At 43.2% G+C, this 17,849-nt stretch overlaps 1 protein-coding gene across 1 annotated transcript; it reads right to left on the reverse strand.

The window, feature by feature from the left end:
- Positions 1-1,718: 1,718 nt before the first annotated feature.
- LGALS3 (galectin 3) lies at positions 1,719-9,841 on the reverse strand. The gene is made up of 5 exons (XM_026456364.1): positions 9,653-9,841; positions 8,681-8,998; positions 6,700-6,788; positions 4,315-4,480; positions 1,719-2,015 (listed from the first exon to the last, which is right to left on the reverse strand). Exons 1-5 carry the CDS (start codon positions 9,668-9,670, stop codon positions 1,860-1,862), a joined length of 747 nt encoding a protein of 248 aa, XP_026312149.1. The 5' UTR covers positions 9,671-9,841; the 3' UTR covers positions 1,719-1,859.
- Positions 9,842-17,849: the final 8,008 nt, after the last annotated feature.

Below are 17,849 nucleotides of genomic sequence, written 5' to 3' on the forward strand. Positions count from 1 at the left end.
CCTACTAGATAACGTGCTTGGCTATTGGAGTCTAGAATTATGAGGTATTAGGAAAATTTTTAGAGACAAAATGAAAGAAAACTGTTTTGGACAGAGCAAGAGTTCTTAATGCAGTGTATTGTCAGAGGGAAAAAAAAGAGTTCTTTTCTACCAAAATAGAATGGGAATTGCTATTTATTGAGGACCTACTATTTGACAGTTCCTTTGCAAACTATTTTACTTAATGTTACAGTAACTCTATAAGACCTGTGCGTTTGATAGACAAAGGAACCAAGGCTCAGAGGATTTAAGTAATTTTGTGTAAACCAAGTTCTCTCTTTTCTCCAAAGCTACGTTCTTCCATTTATTTAATAAGAGTAGAAGTCAAGACCCAAATGTTAGGGTAAGGAATTTTTTGAAATATGCTATGATATGCTGCCCATATCCCTCTTTAGCAATAAAGGACTTATTCCTTGAGTTGCAGGAAGTGCTGCTGGCAGGCAGCCCTCAGCTGACATCCCTTGTGAGGACTGTGCTGTGTCAGCTGAAGAGAGCCATGTTATCTCAGGTCACATTCTCTTTCCCAGCTGTCCTATATTCAGTGACTGATCAAAGTGGGGGTATAAAAAGGCCTGGCCCCCTTGCAGCTCTGAAGAAGAATCCCAGCTTCAGAACTCCCCTAGGGTAGTCTAAGTTACTGCTGCTCAACTTCTCCCTCAACCCAATCATGTCTTTCCCAACCCCACATGTCCTGATTGCAAGTACACTCCCTCACAAGCCTCTTGAGATCTCTCTGCTTCCTGGGAAACCCAACCTGTGACAATTACTAATTTAACAGATGTGAAAAGGTAGTATTGTATAAAATATTTTGGGCCTGGTGTGGTGGCTCACACCTGTAATCCCAGCACTTTGGAAGGCCAAGGCAGGTGGCTCATGATGTCAGGAGTTCAAGATCAGCCTGGCCAAGATGGTGAAACCCCGTCTCTACTAAAAATACAAAAATTAGTGGGGCGTGGTGGCGGGCACCTATAATCCCAGCTACTCAGGAGGCTGAGGCAGAGAATTGCTTGAACCCAGGAGGTGGAGGTTGCAGCGAGCCGAGATCACGCCACTGCACTCCAGCCTGGGTGACAGAGCGAGACTATCTCAAAAAGAAAAAATTTGGTCTTCTGTAAGATGGTTTTGCCACATCCTAGTTTTGGAATTTTACTAATCTTTGGGCTTGCTGCTAATAAGGGTAGAAAGGCATGGGTAAGAATGTTGACGATGGGAACAATTTTGAAAGCTGACTATATAAGATACCTTTTTTCTCTGTAAGAGATTTCATAAAAACCAGAGAGATGTTCCTTTATTGGTATCAAATTACTGATTTGAAAGCAGCAAACTATAGTTTAGAAGGAAAAATAGGATTAAAAAGCAGTCAAGAAATATACCAGAATCCTAATAATAATTGTCTATAGGTCATAGGTCATCTATAGGTAAACCTTTTCTTAATGCTATTCTCATTTCCTGAACATAGTTCCTTAAGAAAATGAGAGAATAATTTCCTTGAAACATCTCCTGATTTTTATGAAATTCTGGAAGAGAGAATCTTGAGGTAGTATTTACTTTCTCTCCTTAAGAAAAAGATTTTAACAAGTATAGGAAATCTTGAGGCCCCAATGCAGTATTAATATTGCTGCATATTTTTTCCATTGCAGGTTATCAAGAATAAACCACTCCAATTAAATGACATTTTAAGACAGGTAATTCACTATAATATTTATTAAGTAGATGACTTACAAGGATATTGATGAATGTAAAAATTTTCACTCACAGTGAACACAAAGCCTTTACACATGTAAGGTTTAGATTTTTTTTTTTAATCTGCCCCTTTCAGATTATATCATGGTGTATGAAGCATTGGTGAGGTCTATGTCACCAGAAATTCCCAGTTTGCTGATTTCATTGAGCTGTTTAACCCGATGATTGTACTGCAACAAGTGAGCATCATTCACCGCAACCTTGAAGTGGTCAGATTCAACCAGTACTTGTATCTGAAATGGCATATACGTAAACTATTACATGAGGTAATGCATATGTCAGCTGGATCTAGCCATTGCACAATATATACATGTTTCATGTGCATGATAGAAACAATTTTTTGTCAACTGAAAGGAAAAAAAAAGTCCATTAATTTCAAACCAGTCTGGCCTGAACTCAGGATGTCTAACATTTCATCCTTATCATTCGTGGGACCAGTTAGGATCCAGAGAAAGTAACTTTACAGCAAAAATTCCAAGTTATTCAGACTTTTTTTAAAAGCAACAAATTACAAGGATCGATAAGCCATAAAGGTGAAGGCTAAGGATTTGCCTGCATAAAAACTTAAAAGAGCCTGGGTGTGGTGGCTCACGCCTGTAATCCCAACACTTTGGGGAGGCAAAGGCACAGGCAGATCTCTTGAGCCCAGGAGTTTGAGACCAGCCCAGGCAACATGGTGAAATCCCATCTCTAAAAAAAAAAAAAAATACAAAAATTAGCCAGGCGTGGGTGGCATACATCTGTGGTCTCGGCTACTAAGGAGGCTCAGGTGGGAGGATTGTTTGAGCCTGGGAGGTTGACAGGCTGCAATGAGCTGTGATCGTGCCACTGTACTCCAGACTGAGTGGCAGTGTGAGACTCTGTCTCAAAACAACCAAAAGTTGCGGTATGGCCTAAAACACCTAAAAGAAAAACACAAAAGTAAGATTCTTTTGGCAAATATTATAAAGATTGATGACAATCAGTTTTGGCAAGGGTAGGAGAAATCTACTCTTCCAATAGTTAGTGGATATTCATGCCTACATCTTTTTGGAGGCAGCAATTTGATAATATCTAAATTGTAAACGTATATTTAAAGCAAAGATTTCTAGAAGATTTGCTTCTAGGAAGAAAATATTTGTAAGGATAGTTATTACAGTATTTTAGTAAAACATTTCCAGGTTGGAGTGTTTCCATTCTGTAAATTTATATCAGTAGGGTACTGGTTAAATTATCACATCTAAAAATGAAATACTATTGGCCGGGCGTGGTGGCTCATGCCCGTAATCCCAGCACTTTGGGAAGCCGAGGTGGGTGGATCACGAGGTCAAGAGGTCAAGACCATCCTGGCCAACATGGTGAAACTCCATCACTACTAAAAATACAAAAGTCAGCTGGGCATGGTAGCACACGCCTATAGTCACAACTACTCGGGAGGCTGAGTCAGGAGAATCACTTGAACCCGAGAGGTGGAGGTTGCCGTGAGCTAAGATTGTGCCACTGTACTCTAGCCTGGCGACAGAGCGAGACTCCATCTCAAAAAAAAAAAAAAAAAACACTGTTAAGTAACAATATTCTGATATGAAAAGATGTCCACCAAATGTAGACTATGGTCCTTATTTGTCCCTGTTGTTGAAGAGTTTACAGTCCAGCTGTTTTATTTACCACTCTATAGTCAACCCTAACTCAATGCTGTGGACCTAATATTTGTTGAAGCAGTGCTTACAAATAAAAAGCGTGCTGTATGTCAGAAAACACTGGGAAGATACTCATCAAATTGCAACCTTTGTGAGGATGGGAGAAGGAGTAAAGGAAAGGAAACCTTGTTAATTTTAAAATTTATAAACTTTTCATAAAACTTTAATTTTAGAATAAAAAACATTTAGTTTTGATCTCTATGCCAACTGTTTTTTTTGTTTTGTTTTTTTGTTTTTGAAACGGACGCTCTGTCACCCAGGCTGGAGTGCAGAGGCGCGATCTGATCTCGGCTCACTGCAAGCTCCGCCTCCCGGGTTTGCGCCATTCTCCTGACTCAGCCTCCCGAGTAACTGGGACCAGAGGTGCCCACCACCACGCCCGGCTAATTTTTTGTATTTTCAGTAGAGACGGGATGTCACCGTGTTAGCCAGGATGGTCTCGATCTCCTGACCTTGTGATCCGCCCACCTCAGCCTCCCAAAGTGCTGGGATTACAGGCGTGAGCCACAGCGCCCAGCCCAACTGTGTTGTTTTAAGCAACAAAGTTGCAGTTCAACTGTACCATAAAGACTTTTGCCTTTTTTGTTAAAGATTATATTCTTTTCATCTCTAGAAAGGCTTAAACTCAGAGGGGTGGCAGCAGTGATGCTGGTGAGGTGCCGGAAAGAACTGCGGAGTGTGTCACTCCTGGCCATGTTCTCAGCCTGCTGAGCCTTGGCCCCTGGGCAGCGAGAAGATAGGCTGGTTAGGCACCTTAGGACAGGTGATAAAAACTCACTTCAAGTGCTTTGTGGTTTTAGAGTGATTCCTCATGAGAAATGCACATTATCAATATATAATAGTAGCAATAACTTACTTTGAATGGTTTCCCACTTTCAAATGGGAAAACGGACTTTCTTTCTTCCCTTCCCCAGTTATTATCCAGCTTTGTGTTGCAAACAATGACTCTCCTGTTGTTCTCATTGAAGCGTGGGTTAAAGTGGAAGGCAACATCATTCCCTCTCTTGAAATCTAAAGCAATTCTGTTTTAAACCAAAGACCAGTTATTAAAATGATTAAAACTATATATCTACACCAAGTAAAGAATATAATTTTCTAAAAAGCAAATAATTTCATAATATAGACCTAGGAAATTTTTCTGAACAGAAAGCAAATCAGAATGGGTTCAAACTGGAAAGTATCCTACGCCTGATATTCTATGTACTATCATAAAATCTAAAGGTAAGCAAGACAATATATGTTGAATTTTTTTGCCTCATTGTCTTCGATCATATTTCCATTCATCTGTAATGCCTCCTTTACAGACTCATGAAAACCCTTTGAGGTTTTCTTACAGAGGTTTAGAGCCACTCTGAGGATACTTTATCCCTTACTATAGATAATGGTTATCTCTTTCCTGCTCTTCCAGTTTGCTTTCAATACCTGGTAAAGGCAAGCCAGCTATATAGTTAACAGCCATCAAATACCTGGCTTCCTCGTAATTAACCAGAAGCCCTAGTTCCTCTAAAACAGCAAGAATGAGATAAGGTAGTTAATATTCAGTATCTTGTTGCTAAGTTGTAAAGTCATGATAGTAAATGTGATAAACATTCTATGATGTGAGCTGGAACCAATGAAATTGCTAGTTTAGCTTTTTGACCCTGTTCCTTCTCCCTGGATGTTAATGCAAACACAAGTCCTCTTTGACTAACCCCATCCCTGAGTTTCTCAAAGTGTGCTCTGTAGAGCAATAACACCAGAATCATCAGTAGGTATTCTTATTTTAAAGCCAGGTCTGCACTCGAGACCAACTAACAAAGATTCTCTGTATTTTGATTCACCCAGTAACAGTCACATTCACCCACAAATGATCTTCCAGTGATTAAATTTGTAAGGAAAAAACAGCAATAGAATTTGTATTTGACTAAATATACAATGTTGTCATCTCTGTCACCTTAAGCACTTTTTTTTTCTATGCAGTTCGTCATATAGAATTTGCAGGACTAAGCAACAGTTTTTTTAGTTTACTACCATTAACCATTTCAACCAGAATTAGTTTTGATCTGCCAGTCTCAATCTACATCTCTAGCATTATTAGAACTAAACTTTCCAGTGAAATGACTCTAACAAGACAAGGATACCACACTGGGTATTCAGTGTGCGTTAGGGGTTGTGGGAGGAGGAGAGCAGATATTTAATAAATCATGAGTGCTGTGTGCACAGGATAAGGTGTTCTGGGTTCTATGTGATGTTGGGAGGAAATACGGATAAGGACATAGAGGATATATATATTTTGTAATTTGCTATGAGATGGGCATTATTGTATGGGGAAGTTCTGTGCTTACAGAAATTGTCTAGGCTGTGTGGAAACATGGGTTGGCTTAGGATAGTGACTACCATTGCAGAAACAGGAGGCTGGCTGAGGTGGAGCGAATGAGCATTTCAATGTGAAATTATCAGATCAGAAGTGAAGTCCATCTCTTGATGGCAGGATGTGGAGCAAGGTGACAGACACTGAGACTGTTTATGGATTCTTGCATAAACCTGTGTACATGGCTTAAATTTGTACCAGTTAGGTACTGTTCATAAGACCTAGAGACACTTCCACTAACCTCAGGCACAAGCATCCCGGATGGTTTCAGGACATGGCCAGCTTCTTTGTATAATATGTAAATACTACATAACCAGTAGTGACAACCAGGGCCAAGTGGCCCAGGACAGCCATAATTAGCATGTATTTTCCTAAATAAAGCCTCACCCCATCCTAGCCCACCTCATCAATCAAACCACTTCCAATAGCAAAGGTTGATTTATTATGATGAAGTTTTTAACTTGTAGAATCTCTTCAAACCCATAAGCAAATAGTATCTACTCAAAAGACAGGTTCCCAGGCCTGCCACTGATCATCTGTAGAACCTGAGCCTCAGTTTTGTCTATAAAAAGGGGAGAGCAATATTCCTTATCCTGCCTGCAACCATGGAGATTAGCTGACATAATACATATCAAAGTATAGAATAAGGTGTGTTACCATTTACTATGAGTGCCCCGATGCTTAGCAAAATTATATGGGAATATGTATGGATTTATGGGATAATCCTATATGATGGTATAGCCAAGATTCTAAATATGTAGTTTTTTAAAATTTTACTAAAATTCAAAATAGCACCATAAGACAGGGCAAGAAAAAAAATCAAAATAGGCCATTCTTTATTCAAAAACCAATCTACAAATAGGGTAGGCTTGTTAGTTTTGCTCTCCTTACCTGTTTGCATTAGGCTTCACCGTGCCCAGAATTGTTATCAGCATGCGAGGCACCACTCCTCCAGGCAAAGGCAGGTTATAAGGCACCGACTGGGAATGAACAAGTACATATGTGCCAATAAGGAGTCATGTTTCTTTAGGGAAAGAAAACGATGTTGCTGAAGTTTCACTACTATTAATATGTGTGAAAAACACATAACTCTAGTATATGCCATCTGTCCAGACTCTCAGGCCACTTTGCCCAGAGGCCAAAGAGCTAAGGCTCCTTACATGTACAAATAATTGAAAAGAAAGCCATCAGTAAGTCTCATTACTATGGCCATCCCAATCTACTCATTCATGTTGGCTATTTTTTGGAAAGGCTTAAGCTAGATCTTGTGATCAACATTAACATTTTTGTATCACTCTTAAGTCCCTGTCATGTAACTTGCTTCGCTGTGGTTATTCTGCTTCCTGGGGGCAAGCAGCATGTCACATACTGGGCTTGTGGGTTCTCATATGGTCTGTGCTCACATGGCTCCAGCGGAGTGCTTTGCACGTAGCAGATAATATTTATAGAATGAACACTGTTAAAACTGAGGTTCATTCCACAAATGTTTATTGACCATCTGCATTCAAGGTACTGTGAATATCCCCAAAGCTCTATTTATTTATGGCCTCTTTTCTTTCCCTTTTTAAGGCGTCCCTCTGGGTTTAACTATCACCCCAACGTTTTCATTTTTTGAGACAAAGTTTTAAAAATCCAGGTCTCTGTTGTTGAGGATGGAGTGCAGTGGTGTGATCATAGCTCACTGCAGCCCCGACCTCTTGGACTCAAGTGATCCTGCTGCCTCAGCCTCCCACAGTGGTGGGATTATAGGCATGAGCCACCACAGCCAGCCTATCCAAATCTTTTCTTTCTAGTCCTGATGTGTATTAGTCCTGTACTTCTTCCCACCTGGATTTGCTGCTAGTGCCTCAAATTCAACAAGTGTGAACTAGAATGGTCTTTCCCTCCCCCTCCCCCATCAGTTCCCCTTCGTGAGTTCCCAGTTTGGGCTAAAGCTTTGCTGATGGCTCTAATTGCTCAGCCTTGAAAAGTCAGAGTCCTCTATGACTTCTAAGACATAATCAGTAGATTCTGGGGGTTCTTCCTCTGTCATCTCTCTTACATCTGCCTGTTCCTTTCCACCGCCTTCATGTCCCCCTCTCTCTGCAACTGACTAACCATCTCTGGTACAGGCCCATCTCATTGCCACCCACTCCCCCAAGTCTTTCTACTCTAAACCAACCTAAAAGGAGACAATGCTATCTTGTGCCATCTTCTGCATAGTTCTGAAATTGTCTAATCCCACACTGGTACTTAGCTCTTTCCTCATATTTATTATATGTTTTATCATCTAACTAGATTATAAATCTGGAAAGGAAGGATCCTGTGGCTGAGATGTATCTGGATCCCCCACGGAGTTATGTTTTACATTTAGAATTCACTTGCTAAGACATATTTTAATTTGCATGAAAATTCAACCCTTAGATCACAAAATTAGAAGGTTTTTCAAAACCAGATTACCCTGATTCCTCTACCTGTTTGCTCAATGACCCTGGACAAATTATATCACTTCTGTATTGCCCCATTTCCCCATGCGTGAAATGGGGTTATTAACAGTATCTTATAGGGTGGTAATGGGGTTACATTAGATCATCCATGTAGATGCATATTATTGACATGTACTCAGTGTTAATAATAACCAAAATGTTCTCCATTACTACAATTTTGGTTTATATTCATAAGCAGCTTTATCAGTGCTTTCAAAATATTCATTACCTTCTGTTTATACTAACCACACACAATAAGCTCAATATGAACACTTAATTTTTTGACTCTACCAACATACGCCCACGGCTGGCCCTTGAGAAGTGGCTGTCAGCAGCAGGTTTAAAGCTCAGGGTCTCCCTGAAGCCCTTTGCATGCCAAGTACATGAAAGGAGAAATGCCATCTCACCAGTGGCCCAGCAGGGGCGCCATAGGGGCCAGTGGCAGGGTAGGCTCCGGGAGCCCTTGGTTGTCCAGGAGGCGGGTAGGCCCCAGGGCCACTGGGTGGCCCTGGGTAGACTCCAGATGCTCCAGAATAAGCTCCAGGTGCTCCAGGGTAGGCGCCTGGAGGTGCCTGTCCAGGATAAACCCCTGGGGGTGCCTGCCCGGGGTAGGCCCCAGAATAGGAGGCCCCTGGGTAGCCCCCTGCCCCAGCAGGCTGGTTCCCCCATGGGCCAGGCCATCCTTGAGGGTTTGGGTTTCCAGACCCAGATAAGGCATCATGGAGCTGTAAAGAAAGACATAAACAATTACAGGACAGAAAGCATTCTCAAAAGCAGAATTTTCAGGGAAATAGGAATATGTGATCTAAGAAGGAGAGGAATATGGCAAAGGCATTACATGCATATCATTATACTTTTTCTACTTGTTAATAGTTTTGAGTTTCTAAGACTAAAATTAGACGTTGGGGTTACATATGCTTTTTCACTTTGTTCTTGCCTCCCAACATCTCAGATCAGGGAGGGCTGCATTTTCATAATTAGCCCAAGTCAGGAGCTAGCGCTCCTCTATTTACAGCACATATTTTTTAATCACTGTGAGAAAAACAATCACAAACATCAGAATGCCCAGACTGTACCGCGCTTCCCGCTACTCAGGGGATTTCTCAGCTCCTGCCAGCGGAGTCCACTCCCTTCCGCCCTGGGCCTTTTGGTGAAAGGGTTACTGTGAGTGAGTCCCAGGCCTCGCTCTGCCTGGCTTTCTTCCCAAATCTGCTGCTGGAAAAACAAGGCTCTAGCTCCCAAGCCCTCATTGGACAAATGAGTCCAGGGGAAGCCACGCAGTGGGAGAGTGAAAAGGGACAGTCAGGGTAAAAACAAAACCCCCAACCCTCAACCATGTGGAGTTGATCGAGGGTAAGAAACAGGCATAAAACACTTACCGAAAAATTGTCTGCCATTTTCCTGAGAGAAAGAAAGAGACAAAGGTTATCATTTGATCCTGAAAGCTTTCACCGATTTCCATTAAATTGAGCCTCACCACTAGTTCATTGTGCAGTTCTGGTCAATCTCTAGGCATTATGCCTAAGTCAGTAGTGTGGGACCACAAAACATCTCTTCAAGGGGCAGGGATGCTTTCCAGCTAGACTGTGAGTTAAATATAACTCACAAGTTTAAACTTCCATCACACTAGCCTGTGCTCTGAATCCTGAGACCAAGAGGCCATACAATGCATGAGGGAGGAGGAGGCAGGGAGGAAGAAAAGGTCCTGTCCCTTTTCCAGGTGAAAAATGTAAACGGTCATGGTTTCTCTTTGGTTCTTCTTCACCTTCCTTCCTTACTCCTTATAAAGGGTTTGGTGTGTTCATCTTGCCCATCTGCCCTCTGTCCCCACTAACTGCCCCATCCCCTCCTCTGGGTTTTTGAAGATCAGCAGTGATTGATTCCTACTGAGACAGGAAAGACAATGACCTCCAAACATAGTTGCTGCCCTATTATTTATTCCTCTATTTGCATACACTTATGCCTGCTCTTGGCCAGGCACTGCGCAGGCTCCTGTCTAGGTGCGAAGATGAATAGGCCATGATCTGCATGGTCAAAGGGGCCATGGGATCTAAAACTCAAAACAGTTGAGCCCACAGAGATATAGAGTAGAAGGATGGTTACCAGAGGCTGGGAAAGGTAGTGGGGGCGGGTGGGTGGGAGGGAGGTGAGGATAGTTAATGGGTGACAAAAATAGTTATAATGAATGAATAAGGCCTGATACTTGACAGCACAACAGGGTGACTATAGTCAATAATTTCATTGTACATTTGAAAATAACTAAAAGTATACTTGGATTGTTTGTAACACAAATAAATGAGAATATGAATACCCCATTTTCCATGATGTGATTATCATGCACTGCATACTTGTGTCAAAACATCTTTATGTACCCCATAAATATATATACCTGCTATGTACCCATAAAGATTAAGAATTTAAAAAAAGAAAGCCAAAGGGCCCACAGTCCAGCAAGGCAGATGAGATGCATCCATGGAAATGTGAAATAACAAGTCACGAATGCTATGAGTCAGAATGTGTGCTGTAGGAATTCAAACGCAGAAAGCTTACTTCTAAGAAGGAAAGGAAAGGTGCTGTTGGAGCTAAGCCTCAAAGGGCAGCTGAAGTTTGTATGTGCTTTCTTTTTTTAAAGGTACGTGTTATTCCAAATAAAATCTTTGGCAGTACAACAAACTAAGTTGAAAAAATTCAGGCAACGTGAAGGAAAAAAATATTTGGATGTAAGATGCTACCAAAGAGGGTTTGCCTTGCCCAAAGCTGCCACAGGGGGTGGTCAGGAGACATCAATCCTGCTTTCTCCTGTTCCTTCCCATGTCAAGGCTCCTAAAGCACAAGATGCTTCACAGCTGTTGCAGGTGCTCCAGCTGTGAGGGGAGGAGGGCAGCTGGGCCCCTGAGGCATGGGTGAGTTCCTCCTAAGCTCAGGATCACCTGTGCCATGGCCTGAATTACATAGACCTTGAAACAACCAGAATATCCTTCTTGATTGCCCACCTGTGATATTTACTCAATCACTTTTAGAAATGACATCGCCCCAAGGGATCCAATAAATGTCCACTACTTTATTCAAATGCAAGATATTGGCTGGACGTGGCTCATGCCTGTAATCCCAGCACGTTGGGAGGCTAAGGTGGGCGGATTGCTTAAGCCCAAGAGTTCAAGACTAGCCTGGACAATATGGCAAAACCCTGTCTCTATGAAAAATACAAAAATTAGCCAGGTGTGGTGGTGCAGCCCGTGGTCCCAGCTACTTAAGGGGCTGAGGTGGGAGGATCATTTCAGCCTAGGAGGTCAAGGCTGCACTGAGTTGTGATTGCACCACTGCACTCCAGCCTGGGTGACAAAGCGAGACCTCGTCTCAAAAAAAAAAAAAAAAAAAAAACACAAAATATTACATTTTTTTGGTAAAACTCAAACAGGCAGAGCTCCTCCTAGAGCTTAACATGCTTCATTTACACACACTGGATATTTTATACAGGTTGAGTATCCCTTATTTGAAATAGGACCAGAAGTGTTTCTGATTTCCATTTTTTTTTAGATTTTGGAATATGTCCACATACCCAGTTAGGCATCCCTAATCTGAAGAGCCAAAATCCAAGACCTCCAGTGAGCATTTCTTTAGAGCATTACCTCTGAGCATCATGCAGGCATGCAAAAAGTTTGGGATTTTGGAGCATTTCAGATTTCTGCTCTGCGGATGCTCATCCTGTACTATACTGCTATTATTATAGTCAGACATTACCTTTGACTAAAATATTTTTGCACTTTTTTTTTTTTTTTTTTTTTTTTGAGACAGGGTCTTGTTCTGTTGCACAGGCTGGAGTGCAGTGACATGACATCAGGGCTCACTGCAGCCTCCACCTCCCAGGCTCATGTGATCCTCCCACCTCAGCCTCCCAAGTAACTAGGACTACAGGCACACAACACCACACCCAAATAAGTTATTTTTTTTTTGTAGACACGGGGTCTCACTATGTTGCCTAGGCTGGTCTCAAACTCCTGGGTTCAAGTGATCTTCCTACCTCAGCCTCCCAACATGCTGGGATTACAGGCATGAGCCACCACATCCAGGCACACATCTCTTTTTAAACATGGTCATTCTGAAACCTATTCAGAAGCGGTTAGGTTATGACCATGCCCATTTTCCAACCTAGGGAACTGCTGGCATCTTGACAGGGGAAGTCACCGTGACTCAGAGGTTACTGCCTCTTTCATTTACTTTTTACATCCTGTAGTGCTTGGCTTTTTAAAGCAAAAGTTGTGAGCTCCTCTGCATGTGCCTCCTTCCCCAAAAGGCTGTCACACTATTGTATAAGCAACTGTGTTGCTACAGGAGGGGGAACTTGAGAGAAGAGTTGTTACAGAAAAGGAAAATAAATGAAAAATTTTAATTCAGGAAAAGAAAGTCTCCCTCATCTTGGATGCCAGTAGGAAACAATCTTGAACTTCAAGGTGGGCAGAAAGCTTAGTTCCTTTAATTACACATACTTCTTCCAGCCTAAGGCGACATATCAAAGACCCAGCAATAATGTTACCAATATTGTGATTTCTTTTAAATGTCCTCATTGCACAGGAGCTTATTGTAAACCTCAGGACCACGACACTTCAGGTCAGATGCTTTGCTGTGGGGTGCTGTCCTGTGCGCTGTAGGATGTTCAGCAGCATTGCTGGCTTCATTACATATGCTGCCAGAACTCCAGCATACCACACTCCAACTTGTGACAACCAAGTGTCTTCAGGCCGGGTGTGGTGGCTTACACCTGTAATCCCAGTCATTTAGGAGGCTGAGGCGGGAATACTGCTTGAGCCCAGGAGTTCAAGACCAGCCTGGGCAATACAGCAAAACCCCAGTCTCTACCAAAAAAAAGGAAAAAAAAAAATGTCTTCAGACATTGCCAATATCCCCTGGGAGCAAAATCATGGCTAGTTGAGGACCGCCAATCTAGCTAGTTAGCAGTGTATCCCTACATGAATGTACACACATGGTTCTGCAAAAACCAAAAAGGTAGTTTCAATTGTTCAAACTAGCCTGAATTTGCTTTATAAAGGGTCCTAACATAACTCTATTCAAATTAAGATGTGTTTAAAGGCTGATTCCAACCAGAAAGTCAAATAAAGAAGGCATTTCCACAATTTAATATTTATTCTTTTCAAAGCCTCCGCTCAAGCATGTTTAGTTTATTTTCCAATCTAACCAAATCCAGTTTGGGAAACAAAGCAGATCTCACTGCATTTCCACTATTTCAACACCACCTCGGAGGGCAGTATAGATTCTGTCTCGACATATTAGACAAGGCCACTAGAACAAAACCTGGCATTTGTGTGGTGCTTTTCAGCTTATAAAGCATGTTCACATACCTTATCTATTTTTAGTTATAATGACAGTCTTTGTGGTGAAATCTTGTACTGTCCTGCCATCTCGCTGTCCAGCCTGGGACATGAATCATCCCTTTGTCCAGCCTATCCACACTGCAGATGCTACCCACCCACAAGTCACTTAGTAGCAGGCTTGGTTATCAGATAAAAAAAAAAACAGTATATATAGGGTTTGGTACTATCCATGGTTTGAGGCATCCACAGGGGATCTTGGAATGCATCCCCTGAAAATAAGGGGGAGACTCCTGTGTTCTCACCATAAGAAAACTGAGGCTCAGAGAGATAACATGGTGGCCCAAAGTCATCTGTCATTGGCAGATCAAGGAGTAGGGCTCGTGTCTTTTTACTCCTTATTTAGGCTCATTCTACACCAATAGAAAATATCACACTTTGAAATTTTAAAGTACAGGCCTTTGAAAGTGTTAATTACTTCATTGGGAAATTAATTCTCTGACTAACTCATCTGTAACTACATAACACACTGAAATTGTAAACAAAATTTAAAAAGGATTGTGTTTTGGTCAGAAAACTGGGTGATTCATTCAAGCACAAAATAATATTGAATATTTAATACAAGAATGCCATTTTGTGTAGTCACTTTGCTAATTATAACCACATTTTAACCAATAAAGTGTACTTTTCCAAAAATTGGGTATGCACCGTTTTGATTATGTCAACTTCCAACCATGAGATTTCTTTTTCGAAAAGCATTATAGGCCGGACACAGTGGCTCATGCCTGTAATCCCAGCACTTTGGGAGGCCAAGGCGGGAGGATCATTAGGTCAGGAGTTCGAGACCAGTGAAACCCCATCTCTACTAAAAATACAAAGAATTAGCCGGCTGTGGTGGCAGGCACCTGTAATCCCAGCTACTAGGGAGGCTGAGGCAGGAGAATTGCTTGAACCCGGGAGGCAGAGGTTGCAGTGAGCCAAGATGGCACCACTGCACTCCAGCCTGGAAGACAGTGCGAGGCTCCATCTCAAGAAAAAAAAGAAAAGAAAAGAAAAGCATTATAACGGATGCTCTTTTGAAATCAAGATTATTAACCTCAAAAATTCCAGGAAAACAAAAAAGATATCTATTCAGATAAATATTATCCTTACTTGCCTGAAAATTTTTTTTGTTTTTTCTTTTCAGATGAGTAGTTTACAGAGAGAGACATACAATCAAATGTCAGAAATCCTCCCACTCTACAGACACTATAGATATGTGAACCCCATCCTGGTGTTTCCAGGATCAGAGAATTTTAAAGAGTCAGAGGGGGGAAAAAAAAAACTTCAAAAAATAAACTAAAAGTAGAGAAAAGTAGCTAGGTCTCCACATTTGTAAACACCTACAGTAAGCAGTTCAGTGTAGCTTTGGAATAAGGAATTTAAACATGAGTTAGAATACAGACTATTTTAATCGGTTGTTAACTGGTAGCTTTTCCCTTTAACAAAGAGTAGCTATCCGCCGCACTAGGCTATTCTAGGCCCACCCAGCAATCAGTCCGGGTGTCTGGGTTCCCAGGAACACTTCTGAAATTTCTGCTCATAAAGGTCCCTGACCTGTACGCAAGCCGTAATGGAAGAAGACTATTTCCTGAGCCCCTAGGCACTGCCCCACACTGCTCCTCAAGTAACATCAGAGGCAGTCTACTTTCTGTCCTTGCTGAAACACAGAGCAGGACTTGAGGAAAGCCCATTTTCCAAAGACAAATTCAGCGATGCTAAGTTGGAATAAAGGGAACTAGTCCTTTCCTAGGATTTCTTTCTCATCATAGCTCCCTGGCATCAAGGAAGGTAGCGTTACTTTCTGCTTCTCAGTGACTGATTTTTTCCCGCTATGGAAAAGCTGAACAGGGGTCAAAAGAGAACACATGACACTTAGTCAACAGCGAACTGGAAGTATACAGCAAGCACTGCCTAGCCTGGCTCTCAAGTTACCCACTCAGAATTTAATGAGAAGATCAGTTCAGGCACCAGACACAAGGAGCTACCCTTGAGTGGAAGCCTGTGTCCCAAACGATCACAGGAAAGAGGAGCTATGTTTGAGATCAGTTACCGCAAGTATCAAGAACGTAAGTTTACAAGTCACCTGGCATTTAAGGTCAACACGAGATTCTGAAGGCATACTACATGAACATAGGTCTCGGCTGCAGTTAAGGTTTAGAGTCTGGCTAATGAAGGTTCTATGTAAAAAGGTACCTAAATTATACATGAGACCAGCATTAGCCTCTTGACCTCACTAAGTGAAAAGTCTTTATAAAGCACCTATGCATATTTGCAGCACAGCGAACTATCATAGATTAAAGACCCCTTAACAGAGCAAGACACCTATTCTACTTGGACACAACTAGTTTTCAGGGTCAATCCATCAGGCGGTACTTGTCCTCTTCTGCTTCTTACGTAACTTAGTGAGGCATCCTCCTAGCACTTCTAAGTGCTAAATATTCAAGGACCATCATCAGACTTCTCCCCAGAATCTGGACTAAGTGCTGATTTTAAATGTCACCTCTAAATATGAATTTAGGAAGCTGCTTAAATCCCCCAAAGATCAAGGATGGGGTATGATCATCCTTAGAATGAGAGACCCTACCCTAAGGATTGAGAGTCAATGTCTAAAAGGGAGACTATTGTTGCAGAAAAGTAAATGATCATTATTCAACTTTACCTTTCATGGAAACACACAATTTCCTAGCATGAAATGTTTATAAACTTGAGGTAGGCCAGGCGCAGTGGCTCACACCTGTAATCCCAGCACTTTAGGAGGCCGAGGCGGGTGGGTCACCTGAGGTCAGGAGTTCGAGACCAGCCTGACCAACATGGAGAGACACCCCCACCACCACCACCACCATCACTAAAAGTACAAAATTAGCCGGGCATGGTGGCGCATGCCTGCAATCCCAGCTACTCAGGAGGCTGAGGCAGGAGAATTGCTTGAACCCGGTAGGCGGAGGTTGTGGTGAACCGAGATCGTGCCATTGCACTCCAGCCTGGGCAACAAGAGAGAAACTGCGTCTCAAAAAAACAAAACAAAAAACAAAAACCTTGAAGTAAACAAGTCAGAACTTTGGAAGCTGACGAAAGCTTTTTCTTCTCAAGCTCTGTGCCCAAGTGGTTCATTGTATCAGCCTCATTTTCTTCAGAATTAACTGAGCCTTCTCCCATTCCTTTCCCAGAATCCTAGAAACAGCCTGGGTCACTGAGGTCCAGGTGTCCTCATTGTGCAGCAACCCAACTCCCAGAGTCACTTTACAAATATTCCGCAGTCTCTGGAATGGGCAAGGCTAACTTGAAGGGTAAGACTGAAGCCTAAGTCCCAGCCTCCACTATGCGTCCCCGATTCCCTGGCCCTTGGTGCCTACTTCTCAGAGGGCAATCGTTTTAGTGTTTCTATTTGAGCACCCAATAATTCAGAATAAACCCTCAAACATGTTTTGGGAGTCCCCTGCTACGGCTCTGCACACTAGGACCAACATTCTGCCACACCCAACACTTCCTCGGCACAGACAGTCTGGGCAGGGAGGGGCATTTGATTCGGAAAAGCTTAGAGTTTGCAGTCTTTGCTAAGCCGGGTCATGCCCACTCAGGCCATGGGGCAAGCACCGTTTCTGTGGGATCAGCAATCAGAGAGCGGCTGCAGCCCGGCCGCAGCTGGTCCTGGTGGAAGAACTCATTCGCGCCCCACAGAGACATCTCCTCCAACCAGCCTCAGCTGATGCTCAAAAGGGGCCGGGCGAGCCAAGTTGTGGGTCCCGGGAGGCGCCCTATGCAGTCCTCAGAAGTCCCTTCGCTCCCCCACGGCCGAGCTCTGGGGAAGGGTGACCTGGCCCCAACCCCAGTTAGAGAAACTGGAGCAGCCGTCTGGTTTGCTGAGCGAGTCCTTCCGCCTCCCCTCGCAGCGGGACCCGGCAGGACTGGGGTGACCAGACCACGGCTCTTCACCGGATGGGGCTTACTCCGGGGCCGCAGAGCTCAGCCGGCGGAGGTGCGACGGCGGTGAAGCCCCCGAGGCTCCGCGGAAGGTGGCCCGTGCCGCCCCGGGGACGTGTGTGGGTCTCGGAAGGCGCTGCCAACCTTTCCCGAGCGCCAGCGCCCTCGAGAATCAAAGGCGACCGCCCCGGGCCCGCCGCCCCGCACCCGGAGGGCAGAGCACAGGCTGTGGGGCTCTCCGCGCGCGCCCCGGCCTGGTCCCGGGGAGCCGAACGCCCTCCGAGCC

Source organism: Piliocolobus tephrosceles, chromosome 6 (genome assembly GCF_002776525.5).
Source record: "Piliocolobus tephrosceles isolate RC106 chromosome 6, ASM277652v3, whole genome shotgun sequence".
Taxonomy (NCBI): Eukaryota; Metazoa; Chordata; class Mammalia; order Primates; family Cercopithecidae; genus Piliocolobus; species Piliocolobus tephrosceles.